We start from the raw sequence: 21,057 nt of genomic DNA on the forward strand, positions 1-21,057 counted from the left end.
ACCTTCTCGTGCAACAAAGTGGCCCAACTCCATATTAACCCCCATGGGATGTCCATGAATCTTATACAAAAGTAATGATCTTCATGAATTGGACCTTCTCATCTAATAAAGTGGACAAATCAATATTAACACCCATGGAATGTCCATTAAGCTCATAACAAAGTAATGACTTTATGAATTGAACCTTCTTGTCCAATAAAGTGGACCAACTCCATATTATTGCCCATGGGATGTCCATCAAGCTCATATGCCGTAGTTGGATCAGGGGCTTAAACACCTATGACTACATAGCCTGTGTACGTCAGGAGGAGTTCTGAATACTTTGTCTTGTTCTAGGTCTCAAACCTACAATGCCCAAGAAGTGGACATGCAGTTGGCGTTGGGCGAGAATAGTGAACCATTGGAGAGGGTTGATATTGACCCTGAGGCTTTCACAGGTACAGTTAGGTACAGTATACCCAGACATGCCTTAAGACCATTGTGAGGATTATTATGGGAGATATTATGAGAATTATGACATTCATACATGTCAGTCAGCTGTCACTGCACATACACCCAACCCCCCCTGCCCTGCAGTCAGGAGAAATCCTGCTCTGCCCCACGGCCAAATGGTCAGATGAGAACTTTCAATTAAGTCCAAGGAAGCCATCAAAGCCAACTTTGCTGACCAGGAGGGGCGGGCAACTCAGGTTCTTACAAGTTTTACAATGGAACTTCAAACACCAAACCCAGACTTAATGGAAGTGTTGATACAATATTGGGGAGTGTGTTGCTCCCACAAATTAGATATTTTCAGATCCTGACAGAAAGATGCACGTTATACATATGTCTGCGAAATTGTGAGGTGTGTGGAGCCATAACTCCCAGAAGGAAGCCCACAGACATATATTTACTGTCTATGGGTAGATCAAATCCTGAGGAGAAATATAACTATCCTCCGTGTAAGATGCTCAGGGGCAGAGTTATGAGGGAAACTGGTAATCCATATTTCTATGGACAAGTAAAAGGCCAGCCCAGTCTGAGGGCACAGGTGGGAGAGAGATGGAAGGTTCACAGAGTGATAACCACAGTGCAGACATCTTGAGTTGTTCTTCTTTGGGTGGTCTCGTGCTATACACGTGGGAGAAGTCCCAGGAAACTTGTGTCTGGGTGTTGTACCGGAGGTTGGGCGGTCTACTACATTCCTCAGCCCGTGTCTCCCTTGTGCCCACGGGGACAGGAGGTGTCAGTGCAGCATTGTGCCAAGCGGATCCTATGCACCCCTTGGGGGTGGGGAACATCGCGTGTTGGCGGAAGTGACAAGATAGTATCACACGGCTCCGACGTATTAGAGACGTCAGGGTGGGCTGTGAGGTGCTGTTTCGTTGCAAATTGACAGGGTCGTGACCGAGCAAGGGAAGTCTAAGTGACACCTCCGGCTCCGGTCCATGACAACCATTGATTTGTTTCATCCCATCTTTGTGAAAAATTGGGTTTTCTATGGGATTTTGGTTACTGGGGAAGTCAGAGGTGTTGGTGTTTATGGGCATTTGACTTCTGCTCATCCTTTTCTGCAATGACTCCCTTCTCTTCCAGAAAATGGGGAGTGGGCAATCAAACATTGCCCAGCCTGGAAATATCTGAACACCTTCTACCCGGACGATGACCTCCAGCACCAGCAGATTATCTTTGGTCTGATCATCCAGAGGAAGCCACTTTTCTACGTAGTCAACATTATCGTGCCGTGTGTCCTCATCTCCTCGCTTGTGGTGCTTGTCTACTTTCTGCCGGCCAAAGGTGAGGAACCCACCAGTGGTGATCAATAATCGTATGAACAAAGAGGTCAAAACACCTTCTTAGAGGGAAACTTCACCTTACTTTAGCTTCTGATTCTTGAGGGAACAGATAGTCCCTTTCACACTCTTTTGTAGGCATATCTCAATCAATGGTGAGGGCTGTCACCAGCATGTCCAATCAAAAAAAAAACATGAAGTCTTGGATAATTCTTTAACTTCAATAGAAAAGGGGCCACTGGTGCTCGAAGGGATATGGTAGATATAGTGTATGTGAATAAAGGGAATCAGAAATAGTGAATGAAAATAGTGAATGATAAGTTATACAAAAAAATTGGAATACGCAACCCTACGTGTTTCGAAGGTCTTAGCCCTTCTTCCTCAAGAGTCCTAGCCGAAGACTTCTCTGCCTAGCAGACGTGCGCTGAATAGCAGTGCAGTTACTGGCTGGATGCAGGAAGCCTGTCAGATGTACTGGGATATGCAATCCTACGCGTTTTTAAGTGCTCAGCCCTAATATGTGTACCTGCTGGATGTTCCTATATATTCCCTCAAGGAGCCACCAACCTCCTATGGGCATATATTGGTATAAAAGCTGCTAGAAGAAGGGAGTGGGTATAAGTTATGAGGAAGAGAGAAGGGAGGAGATGGGGGGAGTAGGTGAAATTAGTGGGGGGAGGGAATGGCTGAAAGTGATGGTAGAAGGGTGGAGGTGAGTGAACAGGGTGGGTGAAAGTGATGGAGGGAGAGAGAAGGGAGGAGGTAGGGGAGAGAATGGGTGAAGTGACGGCGGAGGGAGAGGGGAGGAGGTAGGGGAGAGAATGGGTGAAAGTAATATGGGAAGAGAGAGGGTGGGAGGTATGGGGAGGGAATGGATGAAGTGACGGAGGAGGGAGAAGGGAGGAGGTAGGGGAGAGAATGGGTGAAAGTAATATGGGAAGAGAGATGGTGGGAGGTATGGGGAGGGAATGGGTGAAGTGACGGAGGAGGGAGAAGGGAGGAGGTAGGGGAGAGAATGGGTGAAGTGACGGAGGAGGGAGAAGGGAGGAGGTAGGGGAGAGAATGGGTGAAGTGACGGAGGAGGGAGAAGGGAGGAGGTAGGGGAGAGAATGGGTGAAAGTAATATGGGAAGAGAGAGGGTGGGAGGTATGGGGAGGGAATGGGTGAAGTGACGGAGGAGGGAGAAGAGAGGAGGTAGGGGAGAGAATGGGTGAAAGTAATATGGGAAGAGAGATGGTGGGAGGTATGGGGAGGGAATGGGTGAAGTGACGGAGGAGGGAGAAGGGAGGAGGTAGGGGAGAGAATGGGTGAAGTGACGGAGGAGGGAGAAGGGAGGAGGTAGGGGAGAGAATGGGTGAAGTGACGGAGGAGAGAGAAGGGAGGAGGTAGGGGAGAGAATGGGTGAAGTGACGGAGGAGGGAGAAGGGAGGAGGTAGGGGAGAGAATGGGTGAAAGTAATATGGGAAGAGAGAGGGTGGGAGGTATGGGGAGGGAATGGGTGAAGTGATGGAGGAGGGAGAAGAGAGGAGGTAGGGGAGAGAATGGGTGAAAGTAATATGGGAAGAGAGAGGGTGGGAGGTATGGGGAGGGAATGGGTGAAGTGACGCAGGAGGGAGAAGAGAGGAGGTAGGGGAGAGAATGGGTGAAAGTAATATGGGAAGAGAGAGGGTGGGAGGTATGGGGAGGGAATGGGTGAAGTGACGGAGGAGGGAGAAGGGAGGAGGTAGGGGGGACAATTGGTGAAAGTGACGAGGAGAGAAAAGGAGGGAGGTGGGGGAAAGTAGATGATGAGAGTGATGGGGCAGAGAAGGAGAGGTGGGGGGAGGAAGTGGGTGAAAGTGACAGAGGGGGAGAAGGCTGAAGGTGAGGGGAGGGAATAAGTAAAAGTGACGGGGGAGATGGGGGAGGTGGGCGAGTGAAAGTGATGGTCAAAGAGAGATGGGAGGAGGTGGGCGAGTTGTTGAATATGACGGCAGAAGAGAGAAGGGAGGAGGTGGGGGAATGGAGTGGGTGCGAAAGTAAAGGGGGAGAGAGAAGGTGGTAGGTGGGGGGAGGGAGTGGATGAATGTGATGTGGGAAAGAGAAGGGGAGAGGTGGGGAATGGGTGAGAAGGGGAATGAGGGGTAGCGGAAGAGGAAAAGTTGGTGGGACAGGTAGGTGGAGTGGGGGGGAAGGAGGGGATAGGAAGGAAGAGAAAGGGGGCTGGGATAGTGAAGGATCATAGGAAAGATTCAGAAGGCGAAGAGCTCAAAATCATGCTTAAGACCTTTGGGGGCAAGGGTGTCTAACAGTAAGATGCATTTTGGTTCAACCCTTGTCATCTGCTCTAGATAGCCGCCCACTTCCAATTAGAACCTTTACGAGAGTGGTTATGAGTGGTCAGATAATGGCTGTTGAAAGGGCAATTAAATTGCCTAAATTTTGGGCCTTCCAAAAGACGAATTGTGAAGTTTTGTGGAGAAGATCCCCAACCATTTTATCTTCTGGCAATATGTGCCGATGCTTTTAGATGATTTTCTTAAAAGGCTCCACAGTTGCTCCATTATTGAGTGATGATGGGAAGCTCCATAATTTGCTGTTGGATATTTGGGGTATCATCCGAGTTTGTCTTTTCCTTGAGTAGATTACTCCTTGGTTTATTGTCTACGTCTTTGAGTAATCACGATGATGTCCATCATAGCCTTTTTTGGTGATTAGATTCCATGAACTGGAAGAAAACTATTGGAGTCACACAATTTTCTAGAACTTTTGGTGGCTAGATGGTTGTTATATCTTCTGGTATCGTGGTAGGACTCACTTTCATTGTCTTCTCCTCTCGATGCCCAGCCGGTGGTCAGAAGTGCACGTTGTCCATCTCCGTTCTCCTGGCTCAGGTTGTGTTTCTGTTCCTCATTGCTCAGAAAGTCCCGGAAACGTCCTTGAGTGTTCCACTAATTGGAAAGTAAGTGACCCCACACTTCATAAAGCCGTCACAATTCCATTGGTTGTTACATGGAGTGTTGTCCGTGCTTCGCACCCCCTCGGTCATTCTCTGCTATGCGCAGCGCCCTCTGCTGCAGATCAAGGTAATAACATTTAGGTTTCGTTGCAGGTACTTGATCTTTGTGATGATTGTGTCGACCATCATCGTCTTAAGCTGTGTCATTGTCCTCAATGTGTCACTGCGGACACCGAGCACCCACAACCTGACAGCAACCATGAAGCATGTGAGCAAATCGCTTGGGTTCACTCTTAAAGGGGCCATGAACTCTACCGTTTTAAGCTTATAATAATGGGGCGCAAGACTAGAGGTAGGACTAGCGATAGGCGGACACGTGGATACCTGGGATCAGCGGGTCCAACCAGGTTATAAAACCCCCCCCCCAAAAAACCTCGGTTTGGGTCTGGAATAGATCCCGGATATCTGGCTGGACACTGGTCCTCATATAAGTCTATGGGGACTAGAATCCAGTGCTTTAAAATGGTAGTAGGGATAGCAAAAGCGCATTATACTTACAGAGGCTGTAATACTACTTCCAGGGCTGCTCATTAACCTCATACATATTCACTGCTTCCCCCGCCCACTGGCAGGCCCTGCGTCTCTGATTGGTTGCAGTCAGACGCATACCCACCCTGTGTGACTACGTCTGCGATTGGTTGGAATCACATGCGCCATCTGAGTCCCTATAGTGCTGTAAAAATAGATTAAAAAATAATTTGGTGTAGGGTCCACCCATATTATGACACCCAGCACAGATAAAGCATACGGCTACAGACTGCAGTATCAATAAGAGGAATTGCTTGCGACTTTTATTTATGTAAATATATAATTTAAAAAACTGGAGTGCAGTCCCCCCAATTATGATACCCAGACATGATAAAGCCGACAGCTGGGAGCTGGTATTCTCAGGCTGGGAAGACCCATGGTTATTGGGTCCCCCCCAGCCTAAAAATAGCAGCTTGCAGCCACCTCAGAATTGTCGCATCCATTAGTTGTGAAAATCCTGGCACTTTAACCGGCTCATCCCGATTGCCCTGGTGTGGTGGCATTCAGGGTAATATCAGGCTTAAATGACAGCCCACAGCTGACACTAAGCCCTAGATGAGAGGCGTCTATGAGACCCCCCCATTACTAATCTGTAGGGGAAAAGAAAAAACACAAACATCGAGAAAATCCTATATTTGAAATAAAATAAAAAAAACCTGTCTTTCACCACTTTATTAACCCCCAAAACACCCAGGTCCGATGTAATCCACACGAGGTCCCATGAGGATTCCGGCTCTGCTACATTAGAAGGTACAGCGAGTGGCCATAAAACATAACCGCCCGCTGTGAGCTTCAGGCAGAGAATGAGCCACAGCGATGAGCAGTGATGTCACTCAGATTCTTTGCGGTCACAGCTTGAGGTTCTCACGGTCCTGGCAGATGTTTTATATTGCTGGACATCAACCTATGACAGCAGCAACCAGAGCCAGCTCCGATCGCTGCTGTTAATCGTGGTCATCGCCATTTGGATAGGCAGCTTGCCAATGCGCATTTTGCCAATGGGTTGCACCCGATTAACGGCCCCGTCACTGCCATCTTGGTCCACCTGGAGCTGGGCTTCGCCGATATCATTATATTTGGCAATACTGACCTATTGTTTGACTTTTTGCTTTATGTCTGGTCTCTTGCAGCGGCTTCTGGAGGTGTTACCTCGCTACCTGCAGATGAAGATAGAGCCCTGTGAGGAAGAGGAGGCCACTCCGAAGGAGCGGAGGAAGAGCTCCCTGGGCATCATGCTGAAGGCAGAGGAGTACGTCCTGAGGAAGCCGCGGAGCGAGCTGATGTTTGAGCGGCAGAGAGAGCGGCACGGCATGAACAGGGACGACCGCGGCCACAGAGGTGAAGAAAAGGAGCCCAAAGGCAGGAAGGGGCAGTGGAGGTGGCAGATAGGTAAGGACAGGGCGGCAGGAGACTGCAGGCCAGCAGCACAGCTCCACCTCCGCACATCCAGAGCTGCACTCACACTTCTGCTGCTGGGTAATACCCACACTGGGCTGATTTAACCTTTTACCATGATGTTCTGAAGTGGAGCCGTTGCTGTTGGTCTCTGGATAGAAGGAGATGGGGAGTGGAGAAGTCGCAGAGACAGAGCTAGGTCATTAGTGAGGAGCGGACTGATGGATGGGGCTGGGTATAATGACACGCCTCCGTATAACTCCGCTCCCTCTCTTTCAGTGGACGGCTTTGATGTTGGGGTCACCACCCCGCTGTTCAAGAATCTGGCTCAGTGCGCCCCCGAAATAAAGGAGTGTGTGGAGGCATGCAACTTCATCACCAGCAGCACCAGAGAGCAGAACAAGAGCAGCGCGGTGAGAAAAACAGGGACAGTGAGCGCAGCTCTGGGGGAATAATACAGGAATTTACATCATGTATTATACCCCAGAGCTGCACTCACTATTCTGCTGGTGCAGTCACTGTGTACATACATTACTGATCCTGAGTTACCTCCTGTATTATACTCCAGAGCTGCACTCACTATTCTGCTGGTGCAGTCACTGTGTACATACATTACATTACTGATCCTGAGTTACCTCCTGCATTATACTCCAGAGCTGCACTCACTATTCTGCTGGTGCAGTCACTGTGTACATACATTACTGATCCTGAGTTACCTCCTGTATTATACCCCAGAGCTGCACTCACTATTCTGCTGGTGCAGTCACTGTGTACATACATTACTGATCCTGAGTTACCTCCTGTATTATACCCCAGAGCTGCACTCACTATTCTGCTGGTGCAGTCGCTGTGTACATACATTACATTACTGATCCTGAGTTACCTCTTGTATTATACTCCAGAGCTGCACTCACTATTCTGCTGGTGCAGTCACTGTGTACATACATTACTGATCCTGAGTTACCTCCTGTATTATACTCCAGAGCTGCACTCACTATTCTGCTGGTGCAGTCACTGTGTACATACATTACTGATCCTGAGTTACCTCCTGTATTATACTCCAGAGCTGCACTCACCATTCTGCTGGTGCAGTCACTGTGTACATACATTACATTACTGATCCTGAGTTACCTCTTGTATTATACTCCAGAGCTGCACTCACTATTCTGCTGGTGCAGTCACTGTGTACATACATTACATTACTGATCCTGAGTTACATACTGTATTATACTCCAGAGCTGCACTCACTATTCTGCTGGTGCAGTCACTGTGTACATACATTACTGATCCTGCATTATACTCCAGAGCTGCGTTCTGTAGACACATCATCTCCACCGCCTCATGTCACTTGTCTCTTCTCTTCCTCCAGGAGATGGAGAACTGGATCATGATTGGGAAGGTGCTGGACGTCCTGTGTTTTTGGGGGGCGCTTCCCCTTTTTGTGGTGGGGACTTTGGCCATTTTTTTCATGGGACATTTTAACAACGCTCCGGAGCTTCCCTTCCCGAGCGGCGATCACGTCTTCCCCCCTTGCTCCACCACGGTTGGCTGATTTGTTTTTTTTTTTCCTGCTCCTCGGGGGCGGGGTCACCAGATCAATAAACCAAGAAAACTGCTGAAAAATATTTTATTGTACTAATTTGTATCATTTACAAAAACCCTACAAGAGCGACCAATGGAGGAGAGCGATTGTGCCGTCTGAGCCTCCGCCTCGTGGGACCGGTGATCAGGAGGCCTCCACGTCCAGTCCGGACCCCTCCACAGATGAATGCTGCGACCCCCAGTCCCCTCCTCCGAGGAGCTGAATAGACCTTAGGGCAGAGCCATCACTAGAGCGTGAGCTTCGTGTTCCTGAAACTGGAGTTGTCTCTGCAAAGAAACACGAGAGTGTAATGAGACAGGTCCGAAATATAATCCTGGGAGCTGAGGCGCGGGGGTGCTGTAAGTCCCGGGGGCGCTGAGGTGCGGGGGCGCTGTAAGTCCCGGGGGAGCTGAGGTGCGGGGGCGCTGTAAGTCCCGGGGCCGCTGAGGTGCGGGGGAGCTGTAAGTCCCGGGGGAGCTGAGGTGCGGGGGAGCTGTAAGTCCCGGGGGAGCTGAGGTGCGGGGGCGCTGTAAGTCCCGGGGGAGCTGTAAGTCCCGGCAGTGAGGTAAATGAGTCCCTGCAAACAGCAGCTCAGATCTCAGCGTCCATATAAGCGGAGTTTGGAGCATCCTGTATTATTACAGAGTTTGATTTTACCGCTCACTGAACTGATGGTTTGTTACAATGTATCAGTATAGGCTAATCTGGCCTCTATCCTTTCCTACACTCCAAGCTCTTATCTGCACCGATACAAGGGAACAAACCCACCGCTGTGCAAAGAGGACGGGGCTAATATGAGAGATAATTTAATTTGCGTGGCAGAGGAAGAGGAGGCGCGCCCACCCACGGCAGAGGAAGAGGAGGCGCGCCCACCCACGGCAGAGGAAGAGGAGGCGCGCCCACCCACGGCAGAGGAAGAGGAGGCGCGCCCACCCACGGCAGAGGAACAGGCGGCCCCCTCACCCACGGCAGAGGAACAGGAGGCGCGCCCACCCACGGCAGAGGAAGAGGCGGCCCCCTCACCCACGGCAGAGGAAGAGGCGGCCCCCTCACCCACGGCAGAGGAAGAGGCGGCCCCCTCACCCACGGCAGAGGAAGAGGCGGCCCCCTCACCCACGGCAGAGGAAGAGGCGGCCCCCTCACCCACGGCAGAGGAAGAGGCGGCCCCCTCACCCACGGCAAAGGAAGAGGCGGCCCCCTCACCCACGGCAGAGGAAGAGGCGGCCCCCTCACCCACGGCAGAGGAAGAGGCGGCCCCCTCACCCACGGCAGAGGAAGAGGCGGCCCCCTCACCCACGGCAGAGGAAGAGGCGGCCCCCTCACCCACGGCAGAGGAAGAGGCGGCCCCCTCACCCACGGCAGAGGAAGAGGCGGCCCCCTCACCCACGGCAGAGGAAGAGGCGGCCCCCTCACCCACGGCAGAGGAAGAGGCGGCCCCCTCACCCACGGCAGAGGAAGAGGCGGCCCCCTCACCCACGGCAGAGGAAGAGGCGGCCCCCTCACCCACGGCAGAGGAAGAGGCGGCCCCCTCACCCACGGCAGAGGAAGAGGCGGCCCCCTCACCCACGGCAGAGGAAGAGGCGGCCCCCTCACCCACGGCAGAGGAAGAGGCGGCGCGCCCACCCACGGCAGAGGAAGAGGCGGCGCGCCCACCCACGGCAGAGGAAGAGGCGGCCCCCTCACCCACGGCAGAGGGGCTGTTACACTGTATTGGCCCCGATATTCCTCACTATGATAATCTCTGGCTGCCAGGCTGAGACTGTACCCAAGCCAACAGCAGTGAGGGCAGGACGAGCTCACATCCAGTGACTGACAGCAAGCAGAGATCCTGCAGGTGTCAAGGACCAGCATTACCCAGGAGGACACCAGCGAGGCACAGACACTCACTTCAGACTGTCGTTGTGAGTCTTGTACTCCATGATGGTGTTTGGGGGGAGGTTGAGGACCCTCCGGAGGGTGTCCCGGATCCGGATGGTGCTGAGCTGGTCGTTGGCCGTCTTGTTCCAGATGGAGAGGATGTCTTCCTGCAGGGGGCGGCACAGACAGCGCTCAATGTCAGGGGAAGGAGGCAACATGCCATGCGCCTCCACATTTAGTACAGTGAATGAAGTGACTAGTCCGATGCTAGGGAAGAGGTGAAGATAGACGATCTGCCACCTACCTGGAAGCGTATGGACACCACCACCCCGCAGATCTCCTCCCCCACCATGAACTGCTCCCCCAGCATGGCCAGGATGATGTTCTCCCAGAAGCGGGAGGCCAGACCCTTTCGGAGGCGGATGATCCACTTGCCGCCATTTCTATTGGCGTCATCCTGAGAGAGGTCATGGAGGTTAAAGGTTAACGAAAGGTCGAGTCTGAAGCTTCAGTGCATGAATGAGAAGTTCTACACCGTCCTTGATGGACACTAGGGTGCAAACAAAAGCTCCTGTCCGGGCGCCGCACTCACCTCCCACATGGGTTTGATGCCTTCCTTGAACAGGTGGAAGTCGCTGTATCCGGAGAGGTCCCCAGGCCGCACTAGGTGGCTGTACACCCGCCAGAACTGCTCCACCTAAAGGACAGCAGAGTGGAGGAACGACCAATGCTAACCCCTGGCAACCAAGTATATGCGGGAGGGGATACTCACCGATGCCACCGTGCCCACCTGCCGGATGTTCTGCTCATAGTTCATAGTGCTGGCGGGGCGGGAGGGTGTCCTCCGCGAGTACCAGAAGGTGTAGCGATACTGCAGCGGGTGCTCCCCGGGGGCCACTGCAATCTCCTGTGGATGGAAGGACCATCACATACAAGACACTGGTACTACAGGTATAACAGTGGAAAACCAGACTCCTCCTTATACACAGTGCCTTGAAAAAGTCTTCATACCCCATCAACTTTTAGGCTGTGTGCGCTCTGCACCGCACCGAAAAGGTGCGCTTCAGAGCGCAGCTGAAAAGCTGCGCTCTGAAGCGCATGGTGCCGGCGAGAACGTGCGCTCTGCATGCAGCTCCTGCCATAGACAGAGCAGGGGCTGCCGGCAAAGCGCAAGGAAGAAGTGACATGTCACTTCTTAGAACGCAGTGATTCGGGCAGCAGCCGAAACGCTGCGTACTAATATGCCACGTGCGTACGGCCCCTGCACAATCTCCATAGATTATGCAGGGGACGCAGGACGCACGCAGTTACGGACACGAAACACACGTGAGCACATAGCCTCACACATTTTTTTCCCATTACATCCACAAATTTAAAGAAGTGGCTCGCCCCTTTTCATTACTGGCCACATTGATATTATGTTGAGAAACAAGGTTTCTCTCAAATACCTTGCATTGCCAATAGTGCCTGAGAGCGGTGCTATTGTGGACCGCTCTTCCCCATCGCCTGACCCCCGGGCTCTGTAACCTCTGATATAGATATAGATATATATATATATATATATATATATATATAACCTCTGATGTCACGTCAACTTCCTGTTGACGTGACATCACTGCGGCCGGTCCCAGTCTCTGTGACTCACTGGGCGGTGTTTCGTACCACAATAGCACCGCTTACAAGAACAATTGGCAATGCAAGGTGTTTGAGAGAAACCTTGTTTCTCAACATAATATCAATGAGGCCAGTAATGAAAAGGGGTGAGCCACTTTTTTAAGTGTATTGTATGGCTTTCTGCGCCCCCTACCTGGTCAGCGAGTGCCCTTCGGCTGGTCATTTCCACTAAGCCCCCACTGTCTCCATTCCTTGACACTGCGAAACAAGTGAGTGTGACCCGATAAGTGGCTGGTCTGCAGTACAGTGCTGGAGACACCGGGCCGTGTCCACCTCACTCCAGACACTGAGGAAAGTGCATCCACCAACCAAGGAGACAATCAACAAGCTGTGTACTGCAATCAGGAACCGTCGGCACACAGCCAACTGATACCACAACCAACAATAAGTGCACCGGGTCTGTGATATAGCCCATGGTAGGAAGTGACCGGCCACTCACACCAATTTCTAGCCCCCGATCTTGCAAGTACATGCAGCCTCTAACTGGTTTTCCTCCAGGATTGCCCTGTGTTTATCTCCATCCATCTTCCATCACCTCTAATCAGCTCTACTTCTGAAGAATAGTGTCCCACAGCAGGAGGCTGTGCTAGCTGTATCCCCTACATGCATGAGGAAGAAGCTGCTCCGGTCAAATGAGAACTTTGTGGGCTAAATGGTGAAAAACTAACCCTGCACATCACTCTGAAAACCCCCTCCCCACCGTCACACATGGTGGAGGCTTCTCTTCAGCAGGGGCAGAGAGGCTGGTCAGAGATAATGGGAAGATGGATGGAGCTAAATATAGGGCAATCCAGGAGGAAAACCTGCAGAGCACTGGAGACCGGGGCGCAGGTTCACCGTCCAGCAGGACAACCGCCCTCAGCATCCTGCAGAGCCACACTAATCAGATCTGACACATGGCATCAACTTCCGGCGCACGCGATGACGTCACCAGCGCACCGGAAGTGACCCGCCTCCGGCTCCTTACCCTGGACCTGACTACGGTCTTTTGCTCCTCCTCCTCCTCGGCCGTGACGTCCTCATTCCCGGAGATCCCCATGTGCGGTGTGAGGGCGCCGTCCCTGTAGGACCGGCTGTCCGGCCTCCGTCCGCTGATCCGGATGTGCGGTGCCTCGCGTAGCCCCGCGTCCTAGTGCCGGCAGGAAATTACGTAACGTCTGGCGTAAGTGGGCGTGGTTTACGACGTGGGTGTAACTGTGATTGGCGGCGGGTCGTCTTGCTGCTGTAGTGATTAGTACAGCGCGCCACCTGCTGGTGACTGTGGTGAACAGCAAGCTCCAGAAAAGTTGTGTTCTGTGGTACCAGAAGTCCCAGCAAGCTGCGTGACCCTGCCTATAGGAACCATGGCTGAGAAAGTGCATCATGGGAAATCAGGTGACGCCATATAAAAGCCCAGAGGGTGAGAAAAGCCGGGTTACAGGGTCTTCTGTATGTGCAGGGAATGTGTCAGCCCGAAAATGTCAACAAGTCATAAAATGTGAAGGGTTAAAAAAAAATAAATACATTCTGGTATCAAACATGAAAAGTAATTTAAACGTTTTGATATTTTCCACTTTTGAACACCAGGGGGTGCAGCTGCTGAAAATCACCATGGAAACCCAGTGTGTCACTAGATCACTTTATGACTGTAGTAAAAGTGGGCGGGGTCTGCTCTGTGGTGTCTCCGCCCCTTCTGGAAGCATGAAGCATGAAGTTCACGGCTCATTCAGACAGTTCCAGTGAGATCGCGGCGGTCATTGATCTCAGTGACAGCGCTGACGTCAGGAGTGCAGCGGAGTTCATCACCACAGGTAATGAACTCAGCTAACCTCATGACATCGGCGCTCATCATCCCCTGCAGTAACCTGGGCTGACCTCATGACATCGGCGCTCATCATCCCCTGCAGTAACCTGGGCTGACCTCATGACATCAGTGCTGGTCATCCCCTGCAGTGACCTAGGCTGACCTCATGACATCGGCGCTCATCATCCCCTGCAGTGACCTGGGCTGACCTCATGACATCAGTGCTGGTCATCCCCTGCAGTGACCTAGGCTGACCTCATGACATCGGCGCTCATCATCCCCTGCAGTGACCTGGGCTGACCTCATGACATCGGCGCTCATCATCCCCTGCAGTGACCTAGGCTGACCTCATGACATCGGCGCTCATCATCCCCTGCAGTGACCTAGGCTGACCTCATGACATCGGCGCTCATCATCCCCTGCAGTGACCTGGGCTGACCTCATGACATCGGCGCTCATCATCCCCTGCAGTGACCTAGGCTGACCTCATGACATCGGCGCTCATCATCCCCTGCAGTGACCTGGGCTGACCTCATGACATCGGCGCTCATCATCCCCTGCAGTGACCTAGGCTGACCTCATGACATCGGCGCTCATCATCCCCTGCAGTAACCTGGGCTGACCTCATGACATCGGCGCTCATCATCCCCTGCAGTGACCTAGGCTGACCTCATGACATCGGCGCTCATCATACCCTGCAGTGACCTGGGCTGACCTCATGACATCAGTGCTGGTCATCCCCTGCAGTGACCTGGACTGACCTCATGACATCAGTGCTGGTCATCCCCTGCAGTAACCTGGGCTGACCTCATGACATCAGTGCTGGTCATCCCCTGCAGTGACCTGGACTGATCTCATGACATCAGTGCTGGTCATCCCCTGCAGTGACCTGGACTGACCTCATGATGTAAGCTCAGGTCACTGCATTGCTCTCCCAGCCAATGGGAATATTCTGTTCTTCATTGACTGGGACAGTGACTATGGTACGGATCCTCGTGGGACCCCCTTATTGGATTACGCCAGACCCGGATTTGTTTGTTTTTTTGCCAATAAATTGGTGAAAGAGGGAGTGTTTTGGGGAGTGTTATTTCAAATAAACACATGTTTGTTGTCCATTTTTATTTTATTACTGACTGGGTTGGTGATGTCGGGTATCTGATAGACGCAGTGACATCACTAACCCCAGGGCTTGATGTCAGGTGACATTAGACATCTAGTATCAACCCCATTTATTACCCCATTTGCCACCGCACCAGGGCATCGGGATGAGCTGGAACAAAGCACCAGGATTGGCGCATCTAATGGATGCACCACTTCTGGGGCAGCTGTGGCCTGCTATTTTTAGGCTGAGGAGGGTCCAATAAAGGTGGACCTCCCTAGTCTCAGAATACTAGAGCACAGCTGTCCACTTTACTTTGGCTGGTGATCCAAGTTGGGGGGGACCCTACGTCGTTTTTTAAAATTATTTATTTTTTGGCAAAGCACAAGGCTAAGCACCCTTTAGTGCCACATGAAAGGCACTAAAGAGTGTAAGATTACAAAATGAAGGGAAGTGGGACATTATATCTGTCTTTCTCATCTATCTATCTATTATCTATCCAGCTATCTATCTCTCTAGTTGTTGACTCTATGTAACCCTCCTTCCATTTTTTGTGTGGTCCACAATAAAAAAAGAAGACACACAGACCGTATACAGAACGGATGCATCCATGAAAAGACAGTACCGTTATTTGCAGGCCACAAAAACGGGATGATTGTGTGAACGTACCCTTAGGGTCACAGAGCCGAGACATTACTGGCGACTACAAAAATATACCAAGTGCACAGTGTCAGCGGGGACGGCGGGGGCACCAAGACTACAAGGAGCTACCGACAAGTGCACAGTGTCAGCGGGGACGGCGGGGGCACCAAGACTACAAGGAGATACCGACAAGTGCACAGTGTCAGCGGGGACGGCGGGGCCACCAAGACTACAAGGAGATACCGACAAGTGCACAGTGTCAGCGGGGACGGCGGGGGCACCAAGACTACAAGGAGATACCGACAAGTGCACAGTGTCAGCGGGGACGGCGGGGGCACCAAGACTACAAGGAGATACTGACAAGTGCACAGTGTCAGCGGGGACGGCGGGGGCACCAAGACTACAAGGAGATACCGACAAGTGCACAGTGTCAGCGGGGACGGCGGGGGGCACCAAGACTACAAGGAGATACCGACAAGTGCACAGTGTCAGCGGGGACGGCGGGGGCACCAAGACTACAAGGAGATACCGACAAGTGCACAGTGTCAGCGGTGACGGCGGGGGGCACCAAGACTACAAGGAGATACTGACAAGTGCACAGTGTCAGCGGGGACGGCGGGGGGCACCAAGACTACAAGGAGATACTGACAAGTGCACAGTGTCAGCGGGGACGGAGGGGGAACCAAGACTACAAGGAGATACTGACAAGTGCACAGTGTCAGCGGGGACGGCGGGGGGCACCAAGACTACAAGGAGATACTGACAAGTGCACAGTGTCAGCGGGGACGGCGGGGGGCACCAAGACTACAAGGAGATACCGACAAGTGCACAGTGTCAGCGGGGACGGCGGGGGCCACCAAGACTACAAGGAGATACCGACAAGTGCACAGTGTCAGCGGGGACGGAGGGGGGCACCAAGACTACAAGGAGATACCGACAAGTGCACAGTGTCAGCGGGGACGGCGGGGGGCACCAAGACTACAAGGAGATACTGACAAGTGCACAGTGTCAGTGGGGACGGCGGGGGGCACCAAGACTACAAGGAGATACCGACAAGTGCACAGTGTCAGCGGGGACGGAGGGGGGCACCAAGACTACAAGAGATACCGACAAGTGCACAGTGTCAGCGGGGACGGCGGGGGCACCAAGACTACAAGGAGATACCGACAAGTGCACAGTGTCAGCGGGGACGGCGGGGGGCACCAAGACTACAAGGAGATACCGACAAGTGCACAGTGTCAGCGGGGACGGAGGGGGGCACCAAGACTACAAGGAGATACTGACAAGTGCACAGTGTCAGCGGGGACGGCGGGGGCACCAAGACTACAAGAAGATACCGACAAGTGCACAGTGTCATCGGGGACGGAGGGGGGCACCAAGACTACAAGGAGATACTGACAAGTGCACAGTGTCAGCGGGGACGGCGGGGGCACCAAGACTACAAGGAGATACCGACAAGTGCACAGTGTCAGCGGGGACGGCGGGGGGCACCAAGACTACAAGGAGATACTGACAAGTGCACAGTGTCAGTGGGGACGGCGGGGGGCACCAAGACTACAAGGAGATACCGACAAGTGCACAGTGTCAGCGGGGACGGAGGGGGGCACCAAGACTACAAGGAGATACTGACAAGTGCACAGTGTCAGTGGGGACGGCGGGGGGCACCAAGACTACAAGGAGATACCGACAAGTGCACAGTGTCAGCGGGGACGGCGGGGGGCACCAAGACTACAAGGAGATACCGACAAGTGCACAGTGTCAGCGGGGACGGCGGGGGCACCAAGACTACAAGGAGATACCGACAAGTGCACAGTGTCAGCGGGGACAGCGGGGGGCACCAAGACTACAAGGAGATACCGACAAGTGCACAGTGTCAGCGGGGACGGCGGGGGCACCAAGACTACAAGGAGATACCGACAAGTGCACAGTGTCAGCGGGGACGGCGGGGGCACCAAGACTACAAGAGATACCGACAAGTGCACAGTGTCAGCGGGGACGGCGGGGGGCACCAAGACTACAAGGAGATACCGACAAGTGCACAGTGTCAGCGGGGACGGCGGGGGGCACCAAGACTACAAGGAGATACCGACAAGTGCACAGTGTCAGCGGGGACGGCGGGGGCACCAAGACTACAAGGAGATACCGACAAGTGCACAGTGTCAGCGGGGACGGCGGGGGCACCAAGACTACAAGGAGATACCGACAAGTGCACAGTGTCAGCGGGGACGGCGGGGGCACCAAGACTACAAGAAGATACCGAGAAGTGCACAGTGTCAGCGGGGACGGCGGGGGCACCAAGACTACAAGGAGATACCGACAAGTGCACAGTGTCAGCGGGGACGGCGGGGGCACCAAGACTACAAGGAGATACCGACAAGTGCACAGTGTCAGTGGGGACGGCGGGGGGCACCAAGACTACAAGGAGATACCGACAAGTGCACAGTGTCAGCGGGGACGGCGGGGGCACCAAGACTACAAGAAGATACCGACAAGTGCACAGTGTCAGCGGGGACGGCGGGGGGCACCAAGACTACAAGGAGATACCGACAAGTGCACAGTGTCAGCGGGGACGGCGGGGGCACCAAGACTACAAGGAGATACCGACAAGTGCACAGTGTCAGCGGGGACGGCGGGGTGCACCAAGACTACAAGGAGATACCAACAAGTGCACAGTGTCAGCGGGGACGGCGGGGGCACCAAGAGTACAAGGAGATACCGACAAGTGCACAGTGTCAGCGGGGACGGCGGGGGCACCAAGACTACAAGAAGATACCGACAAGTGCACAGTGTCAGCGGGGACGGCGGGGGCACCAAGACTACAAGGAGATACCGACAAGTGCACAGTGTCAGCGGGGACGGCGGGGGCACCAAGACTACAAGGAGATACCCACAAGTGCACAGTGTCAGCGGGGACGGCGGGGGGCACCAAGACTACAAGGAGATACTGACAAGTGCACAGTGTCAGCGGGGATGGAGGGGGCACCAAGACTACAAGGAGATACCGACAAGTGCACAGTGTCAGCGGGGACGGCGGGGGCACCAAGACTACAAGGAGATACCGACAAGTGCACAGTGTCAGCGGGGACGGCGGGGGCACCAAGACTACAAGGAGATACCGACAAGTGCACAGTGTCAGCGGGGACGGAGGGGGCACCAAGACTACAAGGAGATACCGACAAGTGCACAGTGTCAGCGGGGACGGCGGGGGCACCAAGACTACAAGGAGATACCGACAAGTGCACAGTGTCAGCGGGGACGGCGGGGGCACCAAGACTACAAGGAGATACCGACAAGTGCACAGTGTCAGCGGGGACGGAGGGGGCCACCAAGACTACAAGGAGATACCGACAAGTGCACAGTGTCAGCGGGGACGGCGGGGGCACCAAGACTACAAGAGATACCGACAAGTGCACAGTGTCAGCGGGGACGGCGGGGGGCACCAAGACTACAAGGAGATACTGACAAGTGCACAGTGTCAGCGGGGACGGCGGGGGGCACCAAGACTACAAGGAGATACTGACAAGTGCACAGTGTCAGCGGGGACGGCGGGGGCACCAAGACTACAAGGAGATACCGACAAGTGCACAGTGTCAGCGGGGACGGCGGGGGCACCAAGACTACAAGGAGATACCGACAAGTGCACAGTGTCAGCGGGGACGGCGGGGGGCACCAAGACTACAAGGAGATACTGACAAGTGCACAGTGTCAGCGGGGACGGCGGGGGCACTAAGACTACAAGGAGATACCGACAAGTGCACAGTGTCAGCGGGGACGGAGGGGGCCACCAAGACTACAAGGAGATACCGACAAGTGCACAGTGTCAGCGGGGACGGCGGGGGCACCAAGACTACAAGGAGATACTGACAAGTGCACAGTGTCAGCAGGGACGGCGGGGGCACCAAGACTACAAGGAGATACTGACAAGTGCACAGTGTCAGCGGGGACGGAGGGGGCCACCAAGACTACAAGGAGATACCGACAAGTGCACAGTGTCAGCGGGGACGGCGGGGGCACCAAGACTACAAGGAGATACTGACAAGTGCACAGTGTCAGCGGGGACGGCGGGGGGCACCAAGACTACAAGGAGATACCGACAAGTGCACAGTGTCAGCGGGGACAGAGGGGGCCACCAAGACTACAAGGAGATACCGACAAGTGCACAGTGTCAGCGGGGACGGCGGGGGCACCAAGACTACAAGGAGATACTGACAAGTGCACAGTGTCAGCGGGGACGGCGGGGGCACCAAGACTACAAGGAGATACCGACAAGTGCACAGTGTCAGCGGGGACGGCGGGGGGCACCAAGACTACAAGGAGATACTGACAAGTGCACAGTGTCAGCGGGGACGGCGGGGGGCACCAAGACTACAAGGAGATACCGACAAGTGCACAGTGTCAGCGGGGACGGCGGGGGGCACCAAGACTACAAGGAGATACTGACAAGTGCACAGTGTCAGCAGGGACGGCGGGGACACCAAGACTACAAGGAGATACTGACAAGTGCACAGTGTCAGCGGGGACGGCGGGGGGCACCAAGACTACAAGGAGATACCGACAAGTGCACAGTGTCAGCGGGGACGGCGGGGGCACCAAGACTACAAGGAGATACTGACAAGTGCACAGTGTCAGCGGGGACGGCGGGGGCACCAAGACTACAAGGAGATACCGACAAGTGCACAGTGTCAGCGGGGACGGCGGGGGCACCAAGACTACAAGGAGATACTGACAAGAGCACAGTGTCAGCGGGGACGGCGGGGGCACCAAGACTACAAGGAGATACTGACAAGTGCACAGTGTCAGCGGGGACGGCGGGGGCACCAAGACTACAAGGAGATACCGACAAGTGCACAGTGTCAGCGGGGACGGCGGGGGGCACCAAGACTACAAGGAGATACTGACAAGTGCACAGTGTCAGCGGGGACGGCGGGGGGCACCAAGACTACAAGGAGATACCGACAAGTGCACAGTGTCAGCGGGGACGGCGGGGGGCACCAAGACTACAAGGAGATACTGACAAGTGCACAGTGTCAGCAGGGACGGCGGGGACACCAAGACTACAAGGAGATACTGACAAGTGCACAGTGTCAGCGGGGACGGCGGGGGCACCAAGACTACAAGGAGATACCGACAAGTGCACAGTGTCAGCGGGGACGGCGGGGGCACCAAGGCTACAAGGAGATACCGACAAGTGTACAGTGTCAGCGGGGACGGCGGGGGACACCAAGACTACAAGGAGATACTGACAAGTGCACAGTGTCAGCGGGGACGGCGGGGGCACTAAGACTACAAGGAGATACCGACAAGTGCACAGTGTCAGCGGGGACGGCGGGGGCACCAAGACTACAAGGAGATACTGACAAGTGCGCAGTGTCAGCCGGGACGGCGGGGGCACCAAGACTACAAGGAGATACCGACAAGTGCACAGTGTCAGCGGGGACGGCGGGGACACCAAGACTACAAGGAGATACTGACAAGTGCACAGTGTCAGCGGGGACGGCGGGGGCACCAAGACTACAAGGAGATACTGACAAGTGCACAGTGTCAGCGGGGACGGCGGGGACACCAAGACTACAAGGAGATACTGACAAGTGCACAGTGTCAGCGGGGACGGCGGGGGGCACCAAGACTACAAGAGATACCGACAAGTGCACAGTGTCAGCGGGGACGGCGGGGGCCACCAAGACTACAAGGAGATACTGACAAGTGCGCAGTGTCAGCGGGGACGGC

The 21,057-nt window shown here is 54.1% G+C and overlaps 2 protein-coding genes across 4 annotated transcripts in view; one reads left to right on the forward strand and one right to left on the reverse strand.

The window, feature by feature from the left end:
• LOC142262366 (acetylcholine receptor subunit epsilon-like) overlaps window positions 1-8,312 on the forward strand; it is a 28,098-nt gene extending 19,786 nt beyond the window's left edge. Inside the window, exons 5-11 of one of the 2 annotated variants that reach the window (XM_075332163.1) lie at window positions 337-437; window positions 1,576-1,776; window positions 4,599-4,713; window positions 4,864-4,978; window positions 6,429-6,687; window positions 6,973-7,106; window positions 8,063-8,312. In XM_075332163.1, coding sequence (XP_075188278.1) covers window positions 337-437; window positions 1,576-1,776; window positions 4,599-4,713; window positions 4,864-4,978; window positions 6,429-6,687; window positions 6,973-7,106; window positions 8,063-8,245 — 1,108 coding nt within the window. In that variant the 3' untranslated portion in view covers window positions 8,246-8,312. The remainder of the gene's footprint in view (window positions 1-336; window positions 438-1,575; window positions 1,777-4,598; window positions 4,714-4,863; window positions 4,979-6,428; window positions 6,688-6,972; window positions 7,107-8,062) is intronic. The other variant, XM_075332164.1, reaches the window with a different exon arrangement.
• On the reverse strand, window positions 8,307-12,988 carry LOC142262367 (eukaryotic translation initiation factor 4E type 2-like). 2 transcript variants are annotated; one of them, XM_075332165.1, is made up of 6 exons: window positions 12,774-12,988; window positions 10,905-11,039; window positions 10,725-10,829; window positions 10,437-10,589; window positions 10,163-10,299; window positions 8,307-8,562 (listed from the first exon to the last, which is right to left on the reverse strand). In XM_075332165.1, exons 1-6 carry the CDS (start codon window positions 12,843-12,845, stop codon window positions 8,523-8,525), a joined length of 642 nt encoding a protein of 213 aa, XP_075188280.1. In that variant the 5' UTR covers window positions 12,846-12,988; the 3' UTR covers window positions 8,307-8,522. The 2 variants fall into 2 exon arrangements, with proteins under 2 accessions (XP_075188280.1, XP_075188281.1); XM_075332166.1 differs by lacking the exon at window positions 12,774-12,988 and adding an exon at window positions 11,940-12,675.
• Window positions 12,989-21,057: the final 8,069 nt, after the last annotated feature.

Source organism: Anomaloglossus baeobatrachus, unplaced genomic scaffold (genome assembly GCF_048569485.1).
Source record: "Anomaloglossus baeobatrachus isolate aAnoBae1 unplaced genomic scaffold, aAnoBae1.hap1 Scaffold_244, whole genome shotgun sequence".
In the NCBI taxonomy this organism is placed as follows: Eukaryota; Metazoa; Chordata; class Amphibia; order Anura; family Aromobatidae; genus Anomaloglossus; species Anomaloglossus baeobatrachus.